The 14,668-nt window shown below is 37.9% G+C and overlaps 1 protein-coding gene across 6 annotated transcripts in view; it reads right to left on the bottom strand.

The window, feature by feature from the left end:
• Positions 1–2,565: 2,565 nt before the first annotated feature.
• The window catches only part of colec11 (collectin sub-family member 11), a 75,204-nt gene continuing 63,101 nt past the window's right edge, over positions 2,566–14,668 (bottom strand). For 4 of the 6 annotated variants that reach the window (XM_077240011.1, XM_077240009.1, XM_077240010.1 and 1 more), the window contains 7 exons: positions 7,836–7,956; positions 7,297–7,415; positions 5,457–5,528; positions 5,009–5,080; positions 4,874–4,927; positions 4,656–4,751; positions 2,566–4,439 (listed from right to left, as the gene is read on the bottom strand). In XM_077240011.1, coding sequence (XP_077096126.1) covers positions 4,015–4,439; positions 4,656–4,751; positions 4,874–4,927; positions 5,009–5,080; positions 5,457–5,528; positions 7,297–7,414 — 837 coding nt within the window. In that variant the 5' untranslated portion in view covers position 7,415; positions 7,836–7,956 and the 3' untranslated portion in view covers positions 2,566–4,014. The remainder of the gene's footprint in view (positions 4,440–4,655; positions 4,752–4,873; positions 4,928–5,008; positions 5,081–5,456; positions 5,529–7,296; positions 7,416–7,835; positions 7,957–14,668) is intronic. The other 2 variants (XM_077240014.1, XM_077240013.1) reach the window with 2 other exon arrangements.

A 14,668-nucleotide genomic window follows, 5' to 3' on the forward strand; every position in this document is an offset into this window, starting at 1 on the left:
GATCGGAATTCGCGTGATATGTGACTTTCTCACGCCACGTAACATGTAAACGTCAGACGTTGTTATAGGGAACATGCTGAAAGTCGCTGCCGAAACAAGGCTGTGTTGTTGCAAAGTGCCGGACAAGCAGAAAATTATTATTTTTGAAACCGGCGCAGATAAGAGCTGTGCATACCAGCATATGCAGTTCTGCAGCTTGAGATGCACGAGTCCAGCGCACCGGATACACATTTACATGTTGTAACATTTAAATAAGACAACAACTCTATTGCAAATGCAAACCCCTCCATCAACGCAACGTCATTGCCATATTGCCAAAGAGCTGCATGAACACACATCGGAACTGAACAGTTGGAATACACAGAGTGGACATCATTTTAGATCAGATTTTAATCGGATACAAAGATAATCGGATTTGGACTGACAGAGTGAATGTAGCCATAGTTAACTACTTTATACATCAACATTTGAGCCATGGTCAACGCTTCATTTACACATGTGGCTAATGCTGTGCCTCTCTCAGCCAAACACCTTCTTTCGTTCATTTTTTTGCACTCTTGTCTTTAACTTTTGGCAGTTTATAGAACTCAAAATGTTTTTTCCTGGTGCGACCGATTAGTACAGAAAAAAACACAACCATTTTTGAGCAGCAATAATCAGCCAAATATGCAAGTCCGTTCAGTTCAGTGGCATTGTTTACGTTCAGTGCCTCCAAAATGGCCGACTTCCGGATTGATGACGTGTAGTGACAACACTCTATAGGTGTCCACCAGAGTTTTCCTGTTTTGGTGGGTAACCTATTTAAATTTATTTTATTTGTTATTTCACGAATTAAACAAAGGCACTAACACTAGTGATATTCTCACAACAGAATGTCTTAAAAATCCTGTTTATAGCTACTATTATTTTTCTGCTGTGAATTACCTGCTACTAGCCTAGCCTATTCATGTTTTTTTTGTAGGGAATCATGAACATTTGGACGTCCTCTTCATCCTCTGAACTTTGACCTTTTTAAGTAGTCTACTTTCACCTTTTGAAAATGCTATTAGCGTGACACATGTATCCCCTGTGATCTTTGTTCAATAAAAAAAATGCTATTAGCAAAGTGACCAAGCCATACTAGTTGCAATTGCATGAAATAAAAGGACACATTTTTATTATCCTGATGAAAGGGACAAACATTTCATTGGCACCTGGCAAATTAGAGTAAATAATAATATAATTAAACCTAAACCATTTCATATTATTTATTAAAACGTTAGGTTAGAATTTGTATAGGGTTTCTTTTTTTTTCTTCTTTTTTAAATCAATATTTTACTGAAATGACAATGGAAATTGTCACCATTTAAATGAAAATTTCCATACTATGGTAGTCAATGGTGCCCCACAATTGTTTGGTTACCCACATTCTTCAAGACAGAAGATGTTCAGCAGAAGAAAGCAATTCATACACAGTTGGAACAACATGAGGGTGAGTAAATGATGACAGAATTTTCATTTTAGTGTGAACTAGGCCTATATGTGTGAATGACTCCCATCCCAGATTTGTGGTATTTTTTTTTTTTTTTTTTTTACAGTCTATGGTCACAATATATAGTTTAGCAGAATATGTTCCTTGTGCCAGTGTCTGTTTGGTCTGACAGGCAGTGTAATATAACAGATCAGTTTACACAGGCATGTCACCTGATTATGTTTGTAAAGTTCATTCTATAAAGACCCGTTATGAAATTTCAGCACCCAGGCTCCATCTTTAAATATTCATGGAAGGGGGTTGGGGACCTTATGCGCCAGAGAAACGAGGGCGCCGCCATCTTTAGAATATTGTCTTTGAACTTCCGTTTTTGCGGTCGCTCTGTATATTTCTATGGGATTGCTGTCCAGGCTTTTAAAGTGGATTTACTTGATGTAAAGTTAACAAAAGTTACCATGAGGATTGTAATGTTTAAAGCATATCTTAACAAATGTCAGTATGCCGGGAAGATTTTAAAATGAGCCGTTCATTTATAAATAGGCACGATCGCTGTGAAAATACAGACCGGAAGACAAAAGACAATGAGCGCAGCGCTGAAAAGGGGCGGGGCTACATAAGGTCTATACAGTTTGCCACTTTGCTACAAATTAATCAGATTCCCTGCCTTCTGTTGTATTTTCATGCATAGTTAATTCCAGGACGTCTTGACCTTGTCATTGGCAGCACCAGAACGGTAATGAGAGTGTGTAGAGCCAGACGTGACCACTAGAGAGCGCCAGATTACAACTCTATCAAAATAACTTCAAGAAAAACAGGAAACCTTACAAGGAGCAATGGAATGTTATTATTGCCTCAGAAAAACACACATCAAAAATACACAAAAAATTACTACTGGACAAAGAATGTATTAGGAAAAAAATTGTTGTTCATGATATATAGATAAAAGTGTTTATTTATTGTTTATTTAGTCAAATAAAAGACATAAAATATATGATGTATAATGACTCCCTAATGTATCTATTATGTTTTAGAAGTAACTTACCATATTAATTAAGATTACACGGATTTAGTAGGACTAGGAGCAGTAAAAAAAAAATCTCAAGAAACTAAACAGTTTTATTAATAATGATATACTATCATAATTAAAGCAGTATGGGGAAGTTGACAAGAATAAACTTTATCATTACTGTATGTGTATATTCTTCCATTAATACATTTCTTTATTAAATTCATCCCAAAGTACTGAGGGAGGACACAAAAGGCCATCTTTAGTTCTAACATAATTTCAGGGGACGTTTAATACCACTATATAAATCAGCTTAATAAGGTCGTTTGAGATGGTGATATTTTTATTTCTTGAATAAAATAAGAAATGGTGATCTTATTTATTTATTTTATTTATTATAATAGATAATTAAGAGAGAGAGAGATTAAATATATGGAATCTAAAATTGCAAATATAATTAGATAAAGAAAGCCTTGTTTGTCTATTTAATTGATTACATTTATAATTGAACGTAGTTTAGTAAACTAGATGTCCCACCCCTATCATGATAAAGTTGTCTGAGTCTGCAATAACACCTGGCAAATTGTAATTGTCTACATAATTATGTTTATTGATCTGTATAATACCTGCGTAACAAATACATTTTAGAAGTAAAAAAATTCCAGATAGTCTCTCAGTTGCGGTTTTTAAAAGCCATGTGCAATATTGTTCACAGCTTTGAGGTCGTTCATTTATTTTTATTTTTATAAATGAATACTTTTATTCAGCAAGGGCATTAAATTGATCAAATGTGCCAGTAAAGACATTTTACAATGTTATAAAATATCTCTATTTCAAATAAATGCTGTTCCGTTATATTCATTCAACTGGTTTCAACAATGATAATAATAAGAAATTTTTCTTGAGCAGCAAATAGAATAATTTCTGAATGATCATGTGACACTGAAGACTGGAGTAATGATGCTGAAAATTCAGCTTTGCCATCATAGGAAAAAAATATACTTTTTTTGTACTAGTATATCTGTTTTTTTACCTTGTAAAAATTACCCTAAAAAATTGGTGAGCACAAGAGGCTTCTTTTAAAAACATTCCAAATTGGGAATCAAACCCATGACATTGGTGTTGCAAGCGCCAACGCTATACTGTTTGAACTACAGGAAAGCTCAAAAATAAAAAATAAATTCTGCTAATGCTTTATTTTGATGGTCCTCCAACAGACATTTCACATGTCTACAACCCTAACACCTAACTCGAACCTACTAACACTCTGATGAGAGTTAGTTGACATGGAGTTGCAAAGTTACTTATAGTTAATAGAATGTCTAAAGTGGACCATTGAGATAAAGTATATCCTAACTGGATGTTTTTTAAACAGTTTTACATCAGACATAGCATGTCACACTGCTGTGACTGCTTAAAATGTTACATGAAAAATGAGAAAAGCTGTACCTTTTTCATTGACATTTCAGCCCTCTGTGATACTAAAGTATTTTAAACACTTCTAATTGACTTTCCGCCCAATAGATGCTCCACGAAGTCATACCGTGTCCTTGTCAAACTCGCACACAAAGTACATGGTGAGGTGACAAGCTACATCAATCCACTCGCCTGAAGACACCATCTCGACGCAGTCCTCGTCATCGTAAGCGTTGTTTGGCTCGCCCTCCCTCCACTTGCTGAAAGTGGTCATGGGTGAACGCTCCACATACACAAAGTGGCCTTCTCGCTCCAGGTCATTGATGCCGATGTACACTCGACTGAGGCCAGCCTCGGTGACGTAGCCAGCGATGGCTCTGTTAGACGCCTCATCCTTGGGCATGGCCAGGTGTCCACCTCGCCCCTGACAAAACACCTCCGCATCCCTGGAGCGCTTCTCCTCCTTCACCAGCAGATAGACCTTGCTGTCTGTCTCTTTGATGCCAGCGACAGCTGCAGGGGAGGGCAGTGCTGAAAAATGAGGATCTGAAATTCTATAATCACACCGCAGCAGCCAGCATTCACACAAGTGCATTCTGACAGTCAAACAAAAGAGCTTCTGGCGAATGGCTAAATACTTTTGTCTAGGTGTATTCACCCTGCACATCAAAACGAACAACTGTATGAATCAACTTCACGTTATTGTAATCTCATGAATGTTGGTTGAGAGAGCAAACGGTTCATTCTTTCTTTTGGACATACCATTTTTAATGAACTTCAGCTCACTGGTTAATTGCGCCACTTGAATATCCATTTCACCAATCATTTTCCGTAAGGGTGCACACTCACAGGGGACACCTGGGAAGACAAATTATATATGAGACCATTCACATGAGCTCTCCAAGCATTAAACCGATTCCTATTGAATTCAAACCAATTATAAACTGATATGAACTTAATACTATTTTAGCAATGGTTACCTGGCTCTCCATTTGGGCCCTTAGGTCCTGGATCTCCCATATCACCTTTTAAACCTACAAAAATGTACCATTATTAAGCAGTTAGACCAAACAAGCCTGATTACTTTCAGATGTGTAGTATTTTAACAAGCTTGCCTTTGAGTCCAGATGGACCCATCTTCCCATAATGTCCAGGACTACCTTTTTGGCCTTTGACTCCAGGGAGACCTGAAAAATCACATATAAACTTAATATGTACAAAAATAAAACGCATGGATACGAACTGAAGAATATAGTAATTCCCTGAATGGACCTTGTTTATCAGTATGTTGAATCATTAAAGACATTTATAAACACAAGTCATGATCCTGGCTCACATGAGCTCAACTATCTAAAAGCAAGATAAGGGTAGTTTTAGGGGCTCCTTAAAGTGTACACATTTGGCAGCTCGCCTTTTTGGCCACTTGGTTTGAAAGTTTTGCAATTTCTTTTACCATCAAAAACTTCCTTACAAGTTCTTATAGAACTTGAATCATGTAAGAGGGTAGTAATTAAATAGCATGTGATTAAATTCAATGAACCTCTCAAAACAGTTTAGTATTACCTGGCTCTCCAGATGGCCCTAATCTCCCAGGTCTCCCAACTGCTCCTTTCTCTCCTTTCTCTCCTGCTTCACCTACATGACAACAGGAACATTTTGAACAGTAATAGACAAACCTGTTCAGAATAGCATGTATATTTGCACTGTTGTTGCAGTCGTATGTATACTGTGCACAGCATGTGCATTTTCTGTATGCACTGAATAGGCTACCATTATGACCTACATACTTAATATATACAAATATACTGTAACACACAATTTGAGCTTCCATGTCCAGTGTAATAAATAGATTGCCAAGAATTAATGGTGCGTTCAAGTCCTCCTGGGAAGTTTGTACGTACAAGATGGGAAGTTGTGTTTACGACGGCAGGAACTTCAAGACACTTTCGCCGGAGTAAGATGGCGGTGAACTTTCTTTTAATTAATTACACAAAAATACAGCAAGGTTCTCAAAATCTAGTTCTAGAAAATGGAGAACAAAGAAATGTGCATCAGGTGTGCTTTGCTTTTTTATGTTTTTAATTAATTTATGAAGCCACTTCAAACTTTATCGTTACATATTACATTATTATATTATAATACTATCATATTCTGTGCAGGCAATTAGCTTACTTCGCTGTAAACAGAAAAGCCTGACAATATCACTGTTAAATACCTTTAAGTATTGTGATATTCCGCCATGTTTCTCACTGACACGCCCCCAACTCGTAAAGATCGGGGCTATAAGAAAATCCAGAGCGTCCCACTCGTATTTACAACATTGTGGTGGCGTTCATGTGCGCTCAACTCGTAAATACGATCTTTACGAGATGACTTGAACGCACCATAAGTCATTTTCATACAAAATTCTAATTATAAATATATACCAGTAAAAGGATAGTAGGCCTATATATGTGCAGCTATATGCCATCACAGGAATACATTGCATTTGAAAATATATTTAAACAGTGAAGAGTTATTTTGGTAACACTTTATTTTGATGGTCCCTTCTGATCATTCTGTTATCTATAAGTAACTTTGCAACTACATGTCAAATAATGGTGCGTTCACATGGTATTGAAAATATGATATTTTCCACTTGTGAACTGGTATTTACCAGTGCGTTGCGTTCAAGTGCTTTTGTTGTCGTAATGTGGTAAAAAGATGGAGATCCAGACCTGTTATTTAGCTAAAACTATTTTAGATTGCTTAAGTCATCTGCTACAGCAAGAAGATGATTTATCAAAACTCAAAAGGTAAATAATATGCTGTATATTTTCTAGATCATGAATAGTAAATATTTTTACCATTCACGACCCTCGCGTTGCTCTCAGGCATTTTGAAAAGGTCAAAGGTTATCTCATCTCGGCAACTCGTGCATCAAAATATTCTACGAACTGCCCAGTGGAAAATACCACATGAGGGGGTGTTCATGTGCATTTTCCACGTCGGCTTTTGGTATTTACCATAATTACCATAGTACGTGAACGAACCATAACTCTCATTATTAAACTGTCTGCTTGATACAGTATCTGCCAACTCTTTATTGTGATGCTCCTCCAAAAGACATTCTACTGACTATAAGTACAACTACATGTCAACTTATTCTAACCCTAATCCTACCAGTGTACTAATACTCTACTAACACTATAATGAGAGTTAGTTGACATGTACTGTAGGTGCAATGTTACTTATAGTCACCAGAATGTGTAAAGGGACCATCAAAAGTGAAACCGTTATTTTAAATTGCAACAATATTTCACATTTTACTGTATATTTGATCAAATAAATGTATTACATTTGATTAAATTAGTTAGTGTCAATAGTGTAGATGGCCTAATGTGGTGTAATTTATTTGTAGTACCTTTGAGTCCAGGGACGAGGATCTGGACTGAGCATGGTTCTTCTGGCATGTGCTGACCATAAACTGACCGCATTAGTGTTAAACTTAACATGCAAGCCACCATCTTCTCTCCACCCATACTGGAAACAGAACATTCATGTTCGTCTACAGTCAAATACTAACACAAACTTCAATGCCATGTTGATTGGAAAATGTAGAAGCAGATTACTGGATTCACAAAGGCTTCAGTGCACATAAAAAGGAAAAAGTGGGACTCAATAACAGACGATGTCTTCACAGGCAATTTATCTTGTGACATACAAGCACAAACAAGCTACTATAGTCATACCAACAGCATTTGCAAAGCAAATACACAAAAGAGCACAAAAAATTGTCTTTTTTCTCAAACTATCTCACCGGCCACCTTCATTTCAGAGTCGACAGTAGAGAGTAAACAGTCACACCAAGACGTCTCCTGTAACTACCAACTTTAACATCTGAGTTGTCCCGTTGTTGTAAACCACCTGCAGGACAATGTATTGCTTATTAAATGGACTTACCTTGTGTTGAATTTCAAAGCCCACTATATAATATGCAGCAGTTCCAGCCAGTATGTGGATCCAAGTGAGTTAATGGAGGTTTGCTCACTGGTGGTCTCTCTGAAATTTTTCATCACACACCCTGCAAGAAACAGGCCTGAGAGTGAGCAAGTACGTGTAAACACAAAGATAAGAGCGGCTCTGCAACACTCCTCTCTGATATGGGAAATATCCATGGGAAAATATCAGGGTCAGTGACAGAACGACTCTTAACACATTCCTCACAAATTAAGCATCAAAAGCATTCCCGACTGTCTTAGTTAAGATAGCGTAAAGAAATTAAATGTATTATATTTTAAGATGCTAAAGCCAATCATAATTTTATCTTCACATAATGTATTGCGATTTACATGAGCAGAAAACAAACATGGAAGTTACAAAGAAGCATGTTTAATTTGAGGTCACTCAGGATGAGAAAAGCCTGGGAACAGAAATGCTGCAGTTTGTGCATTGGTGCACAGGGAGGCAGTAAATATTTGCCGGAATACCATCTGGAAAAATCCAGAAAAATGAATGGACTCACTTCTTGTGCTGCAGGTTCAAAATATTAATAATAAAATAGAAAAAACTATATTGGCAAAGTCATTATCAGACAATTATATATTATATTATATTATATTATATTATATTATATTATATTATATTATATTATATTATATTATACACTGCCCAGCCCAAAAGAAAGTTGCTGTTTGGATTTAAATAGGCAAATGCTTATGAGTCGATGATTGGATCATTATTGCAGTGATTAATATTTTTCTAACATGTTATATGTTTGGCAACAGTTCTTCTATCCCTAAATGATGGAGTGTGTAGCTGTTTATTTCTTAATCAACCATGTAGGAAGACACATCATGGCAAATCAGCTATTGATGGAAATAACATGTAATATAAGAGATAACATTTCCACTAAGAGGTTTATAAATTTGCTCAAGATCTTGTATTGACAATGCAAGAGTCCAGCACTCTGTAAAGTCTCGTCCAGCACATCGCAAAGACTTTCCATGTATTTTCCAGTGACTCAGAGGTGTCAATTCATGTGTGAAAATGATTCTTCATGCTCCTCACAACCATTCTTTCACAATTTGAGCCTGTTGAATCTTGACATTGTCATCCTGGAATATGGCCATGATGTGTCTTCCTACATTGTTGTTTAATAAATGAAAAGCTACTCACTCCATAAATTAATGTTAAAGAACTGTTGCCAAACATAACATGCTAGAAACATAATAATCTCTGCAATAATGATCCAATCATAAGTATTTGCCTATTTAAATCCAAACAGCAAACTTTTGTTTGGCCGGGCAGTACATTATATTATATTATGTATATAATGTATAATAACTTGTAATGTTTTCATTTATTTTTGTTGTAATTATTTAGCTTTTAATTTTTTTTCCGAATTGTAATTAATTCTGTTTTGTAATTGTTGTTCTGAAATGAACAATGTTTATTTTCTCGGTTGTACTATAAACCTCAGGATTAATTTCTATAGTCGCACTGTACAAATGAGTCACATGCCAGTAACTGACAATGACGATCAGATTTACATGTGCTGCTTTTTATATTCACAGTAAACAAACTTAATAAAACCATTAAGATGTCATTCACTTCCAGAGCTCTATTGTGCTCTTTTGTGTTGCTAAGGAATATTCTTCCCTTGGTAACAAAAACTAACATAACGTGATGAGGGGGGGATCGATCCCTTGAAATTGAAATTGTGCTGCAGCAGTTCTTACTCTGACACAGCACTACAGTGACACTGCATGCTGAGGAAACACATCTTATTTTTGTATGTTATAAGGTCATGGTTATGCCTTTAAACGTGGCATAAGTGTCCCACACTTTCCACTGCATATACTCTACCGCTCAAAAGTTTGGTGCCAGTAGGATTTTTATGTTTTTAAGAAAAAATTCTGCTGCTTACCAAGGCTGCATTATGTGATCAAAAATAACTTTTCTATTTTAAAATGTTTTAAAAATGTAATTTATTCCTGTGGTCAAAGCTGAATTTTCAGCATCACTACTCAAGTCTTCAGTGTCACATGATCCTTCAGAAATCAGACTGACATGCTGATTTGGTGCTCAGGAAAACATTTATTACAATTATCAATGTTGACAACAATTGTCCTGCTTAAAGCTGCTGTAGGTAACTTTTGTAAAAAAAAAATTTTTTACGTATTTGTTAAAACTGTCATTATGTCCTGACAGTAGAATATGAGACAGATAATCTGTGAAAAAATCAAGCTCCTCTGGCTCCTCCCAGTGGTCCTATTGCCATTTGCAGAAATACACCGCTCCCGGTCAGAAACAACCAATCAGAGCCAGGAGGAATGTCTTAGCAGTGTCAATCACGCTCGTGTACGCGCTGATCACACAGCGTGTACCGTCGTTCAAACTCAAGATTGCCGGTGTGCTGCAGCTGTGCTAATGGTGGAGAAACAACCTAAACTGCCAATTTCTCGAGTGGCACCTGCTCATAAAACAAAGAGGTAAAAGGAAAAAGACAGATGACGATAAACAAGCGAAAAAGAAAGAATTAGACAGAGCCCATTGACTCGGTGTCAAAACTCTAGCTGCATAACATGTTGATAAAATGTCAGGCACTGTGCTAAGCAACAATTGAAACCTGCTAATTCACTGGCTTGTCATGTTGCTGAAATAATGTACTAGCAAACCTTATCTAGCATTACATATCACTAGAATAATTACTTACATACTGTAACGTTAGTTACTGTTATATTAACGTTATATTACTAGCTATTTATAACTTATAGAAAGAGTGCAACGTTATAAAGTTTCATGTATTGCAAAATACATAATGATTTGAGGACCAAGTTTGTAGTCAAAGTATGGGCAGGCCATAGTCAATGTAAAGCATATTGTTGATGTTTCGTCGCTATTAGTGAAGGTGCCATAACTGTTTATACACGTAATCGGTGGTCCTGCTTACTAGCCTGCGCGTTCACGGCAGGCTCCGCTGTGGGGGAGGAGCTGTGGAGGGAGGAGCTGTGGAGGGAGGAGCTGTGGAGGGAGGAGCTGTGGGGGAGGAGCTGTGGAGGGAGGAGCTGTGGGGGGAGGAGCTGTGGAGGGAGGAGCTGTGGAGGGAGGAGCTGTGGAGGGAGGAGCTGTGGGGGAGGAGCTGTGGAGGGAGGAGCTGTGGAGGGAGGAGCTGCTGTGGGGGAGGAGCTGTGGAGGGAGGAGCTGTGGAGGGAGGAGCTGTGGAGGGAGGAGCTGTGGAGGGAGGAGCTGTGGGGGAGGAGCTGTGGAGGGAGGAGCTGTGGGGGGAGGAGCTGTGGAGGGAGGAGCTGTGGAGGGAGGAGCTGTGGGGGAGGAGCTGTGGAGGGAGGAGCTGTGGAGGGAGGAGCTGCTGTGGGGGAGGAGCTGTGGAGGGAGGAGCTGTGGAGGGAGGAGCTGTGGGGGAGGAGCTGTGGAGGGAGGAGCTGTGGAGGGAGGAGCTGTGGAGGGAGGAGCTGTGGGGGAGGAGCTGTGAGGGAGGAGCTGTGGGGGAGGAGCTGTGGGGGAGGAGCTGTGGAGGGACGAGCTGTGGAGGGAGGAGCTGTGGGGGAGGAGCTGTGGAGGGAGGAGCTGTGGGGGAGGAGCTGTGGGGGAGGAGCTGTGGAGGGAGGAGCTGTGGGGGAGGAGCTGTGAGGGAGGAGCTGTGGGGGAGGAGCTGTGGGGGAGGAGCTGTGGAGGGAGGAGCTGTGGAGGGAGGAGCTGTGGGGGAGGAGCTGTGGAGGGAGGGCTGTAGCGCAGCAGAGAGCAAGGGGGTTGGACCTGTAAGTTGTGCTTGTTCAAATTTTCAGGCTAAGTCAACGTATTCTCAAAACTCCCTACTGCAGCTTTAATATTTTTGTGGAAACCATGATACATTTTTTGGGGGGGACTCTTTGAAGAAAATTAAATAGAATTTGTTTGAAATTGTTTTTTTGGTAACACAATGGAATTCTTTACTGTCATTTATGATTGATCAGTTTAATGGTCCTTGCTAAATAAAAGGATTATTTCTTAAAAAAAAAAAAAAACACAGCAGTGTACGGAACTACGGAGCCCCTAAAGGGAAATGGGGGGGAAAATTAGATGCTTTTGCGTTTGTTCGAAAAATGTTTGCGTTCCCTCGCAAAACATTTGCATTCCCCGAGAAACTTTGCGTTTGTTCTCAAAAACCGCATGAGCTCTTTGCGGGCGAATGCAAAGTTTCTCGGCGGAACGCAAACCTTTTGCGCGAGAGCGTGAAGTTTCTCTGGGGAATGCAAAACATTTGCGAGGGAACACAAAAGCATTGACAAATAATTTTTCCTCAATCTCATTTTTCTTTCCATCACCATGTCCCTTTCGGGGCTCTGTACTGACATTAGCACGTATGTAAGAAAAAAAATAATTAAATGTTCAGTAATCTTTCTGTTACTATCTAAATGCTGACGACAGTATATTTAAATTCTCCTTAAATGGGAAATTTTATTTTCTTTCAATGATAGCTTAACCTCCTCTGTTTTGTCTGACTTTGCCTTGACTCTGAACCGGATAAATTCTGAATTTAAAAAGTGTGCTGTTGGATGTTTTGCTCTTGCATTATGCTCCACTAAGGCTAAAAGCCCTCTGTGGATAAGAGCCCGGAGAGGACAAACCTTGACCAGTGGAGCATGACAGTCATAGAGGCCTGTCTGACTTAAGGGCACCTTCAGAAAGATGACACTTTGTGCTGTGTCAGGATCAGGTTGGCAGGCGGCACAGCCGCCGGACGTAATGCCCATTCAACCATCTCAGCTCATTAAACCCACTTATTTTCTTGAAAGATGAGTGAATAAATCACGCTGTGCAAGGGTGTCAACTTAAACTTGTTAATCAAGAGATGGCTGAAAAAAAGCATGCATTGCAACCTACGAGCTCAATAACCTGCATGGATGTAGTGCTTTCAGAAACCCTGTACTGAATTTAAAAAAAAACTTATAGGCTATAATCAGTTATGAATCATCAAAATATTTTGTTCACTTTTTCTATATTTAATTTTTTTTAATATGCAAATACATATGCATGATATGATTAAAAAAGTATACTATATCTAGGGTTTTATTAATGTTTTAAGTTTCTTGGCTCATCTAGATGTTTCTCTTTCCTACACCTCCACATTACGCAGGTCTCTTCATCACAATATGCTTCGTGTTCACAGTTAGACGCTTATATTATGTGTGCTATGAGGGCTATTTTAAGCAGAAGAGGGAAACAAAAGCCATTATGAAAGACAGTGAGCAATAAGACAATAACTCTTATAGTTATTAATTCATGATATAAATTAATGTCAAATTAATGTAGATACATTTTTTACATAAGGGTAGTTAATCATAATGTCCATGGGTCAAGATTTTAGGTTAAAATATTGATATATTATTTTTTTAACAGATCCCCATTAGCTTCCACAAAGTGGTTTCTAATCTTCCTGGGGTCCACACAGCCATACAAGACAAAAATATACAAATAAAATAAAATCATTAAATAATTACACTAATCAAATCATCAAACTATACATCTTAGCAGTAGCAACATATATTTACATATTTGTAAGCAGTGTTGGGGGTAACTTATTACAAGTAACTTGAGTTACGTAATCAGATTACTTTTTCAAGTAACTAGTAAAGTAACGCATTACTTTTTCAATTTACAACAAAATATCTGAGTTACTTTTTCAAATAAGTAACGCTAGTTACTTTTTCACATTTATTGACTGACAGCTCTCCTGTCCCCATGTTGAGAGAAATAAAGTGAGGTGTTGTGTGCATTTGCATTGAACATGCATTTACTCATCTCACTTGCACAAAAACATTAAGTATTCCTCAAAATGAATAAAAACAGTCAAATGCAATCTCAGAATTGTGTGCAAAAGTTTTATAATTAACTATGTTAAATTACACAAATATACTTTATGTATTTAATCTCACTTTATTAACCAATGTCTTTGCTGCTGACCTACAATGATCTAATTCAACCATACTAATAAGCAAAAATGACTTTAGATTAGGTTTAGAAATAAGAGTGTTGAACTTCCTTCTCCTGTATCCTATTGTTATTTAATCAAGAACAGCAGCAGCTGAAAGGTTTGTTTGAGCGGCGCCCTCTACTGTACAGTAGTAAATATGCATTTCCTTCAGCCTTAGGCTTATTCATTTAACTTTTGATGTGAAAGGGCCTTAACAATAACAAGCTGTTATTATAAAACAAACAAACAAACAAGCCCATGCAGGTGAGAAAAAGTAACGCAAAAGTAATGTAACGCATTACGTTCCATAAAAAGTAACTAAGTAACGTACTTAGTTACTTTTTTGGGGAGTAACGAAATATTGTAATGCATTACTTTTAAAAGTAACTTTCCCCAACACTGTTTGTAAGCATATCTTTACATTGTCTTCTAAATACGATACGTGCTTTTACTTTTTCGTATGTTTATTGGAACCATAATCCAAGCAACAGAACCTCGATAAAGCACAGTTTTTTCATTAAATTTGTGTGTGGACAAGCTAAAAAGAGTTGAGCCTTACTAAACTGACGTGTTCCATAGTCATGTCTAAAACCCACATTTACAAGGTTTTCAGAGAAGAAACAGGGTGTATGATACTTGATTACCTTATAAAAATAAACCAGCAGTCGTAAATGTAGTTCTCTTTCAGTCTATCACGTTCGGCGTGGTCGACGTGTCGACTGATTGGGATCACGTTTAGGGAGCCTGTCATCTTCGAGTACTGTTAAAACGAGCCAATGCACATTGGCATGCATGAAATGTGTCACACACTCCGCCCCCA

Source organism: Siphateles boraxobius, unplaced genomic scaffold (assembly GCF_051911475.1).
Source record: "Siphateles boraxobius isolate OS27281-9 unplaced genomic scaffold, OSU_SipBor_1 22, whole genome shotgun sequence".
Taxonomy (NCBI): Eukaryota; Metazoa; Chordata; class Actinopteri; order Cypriniformes; family Leuciscidae; genus Siphateles; species Siphateles boraxobius.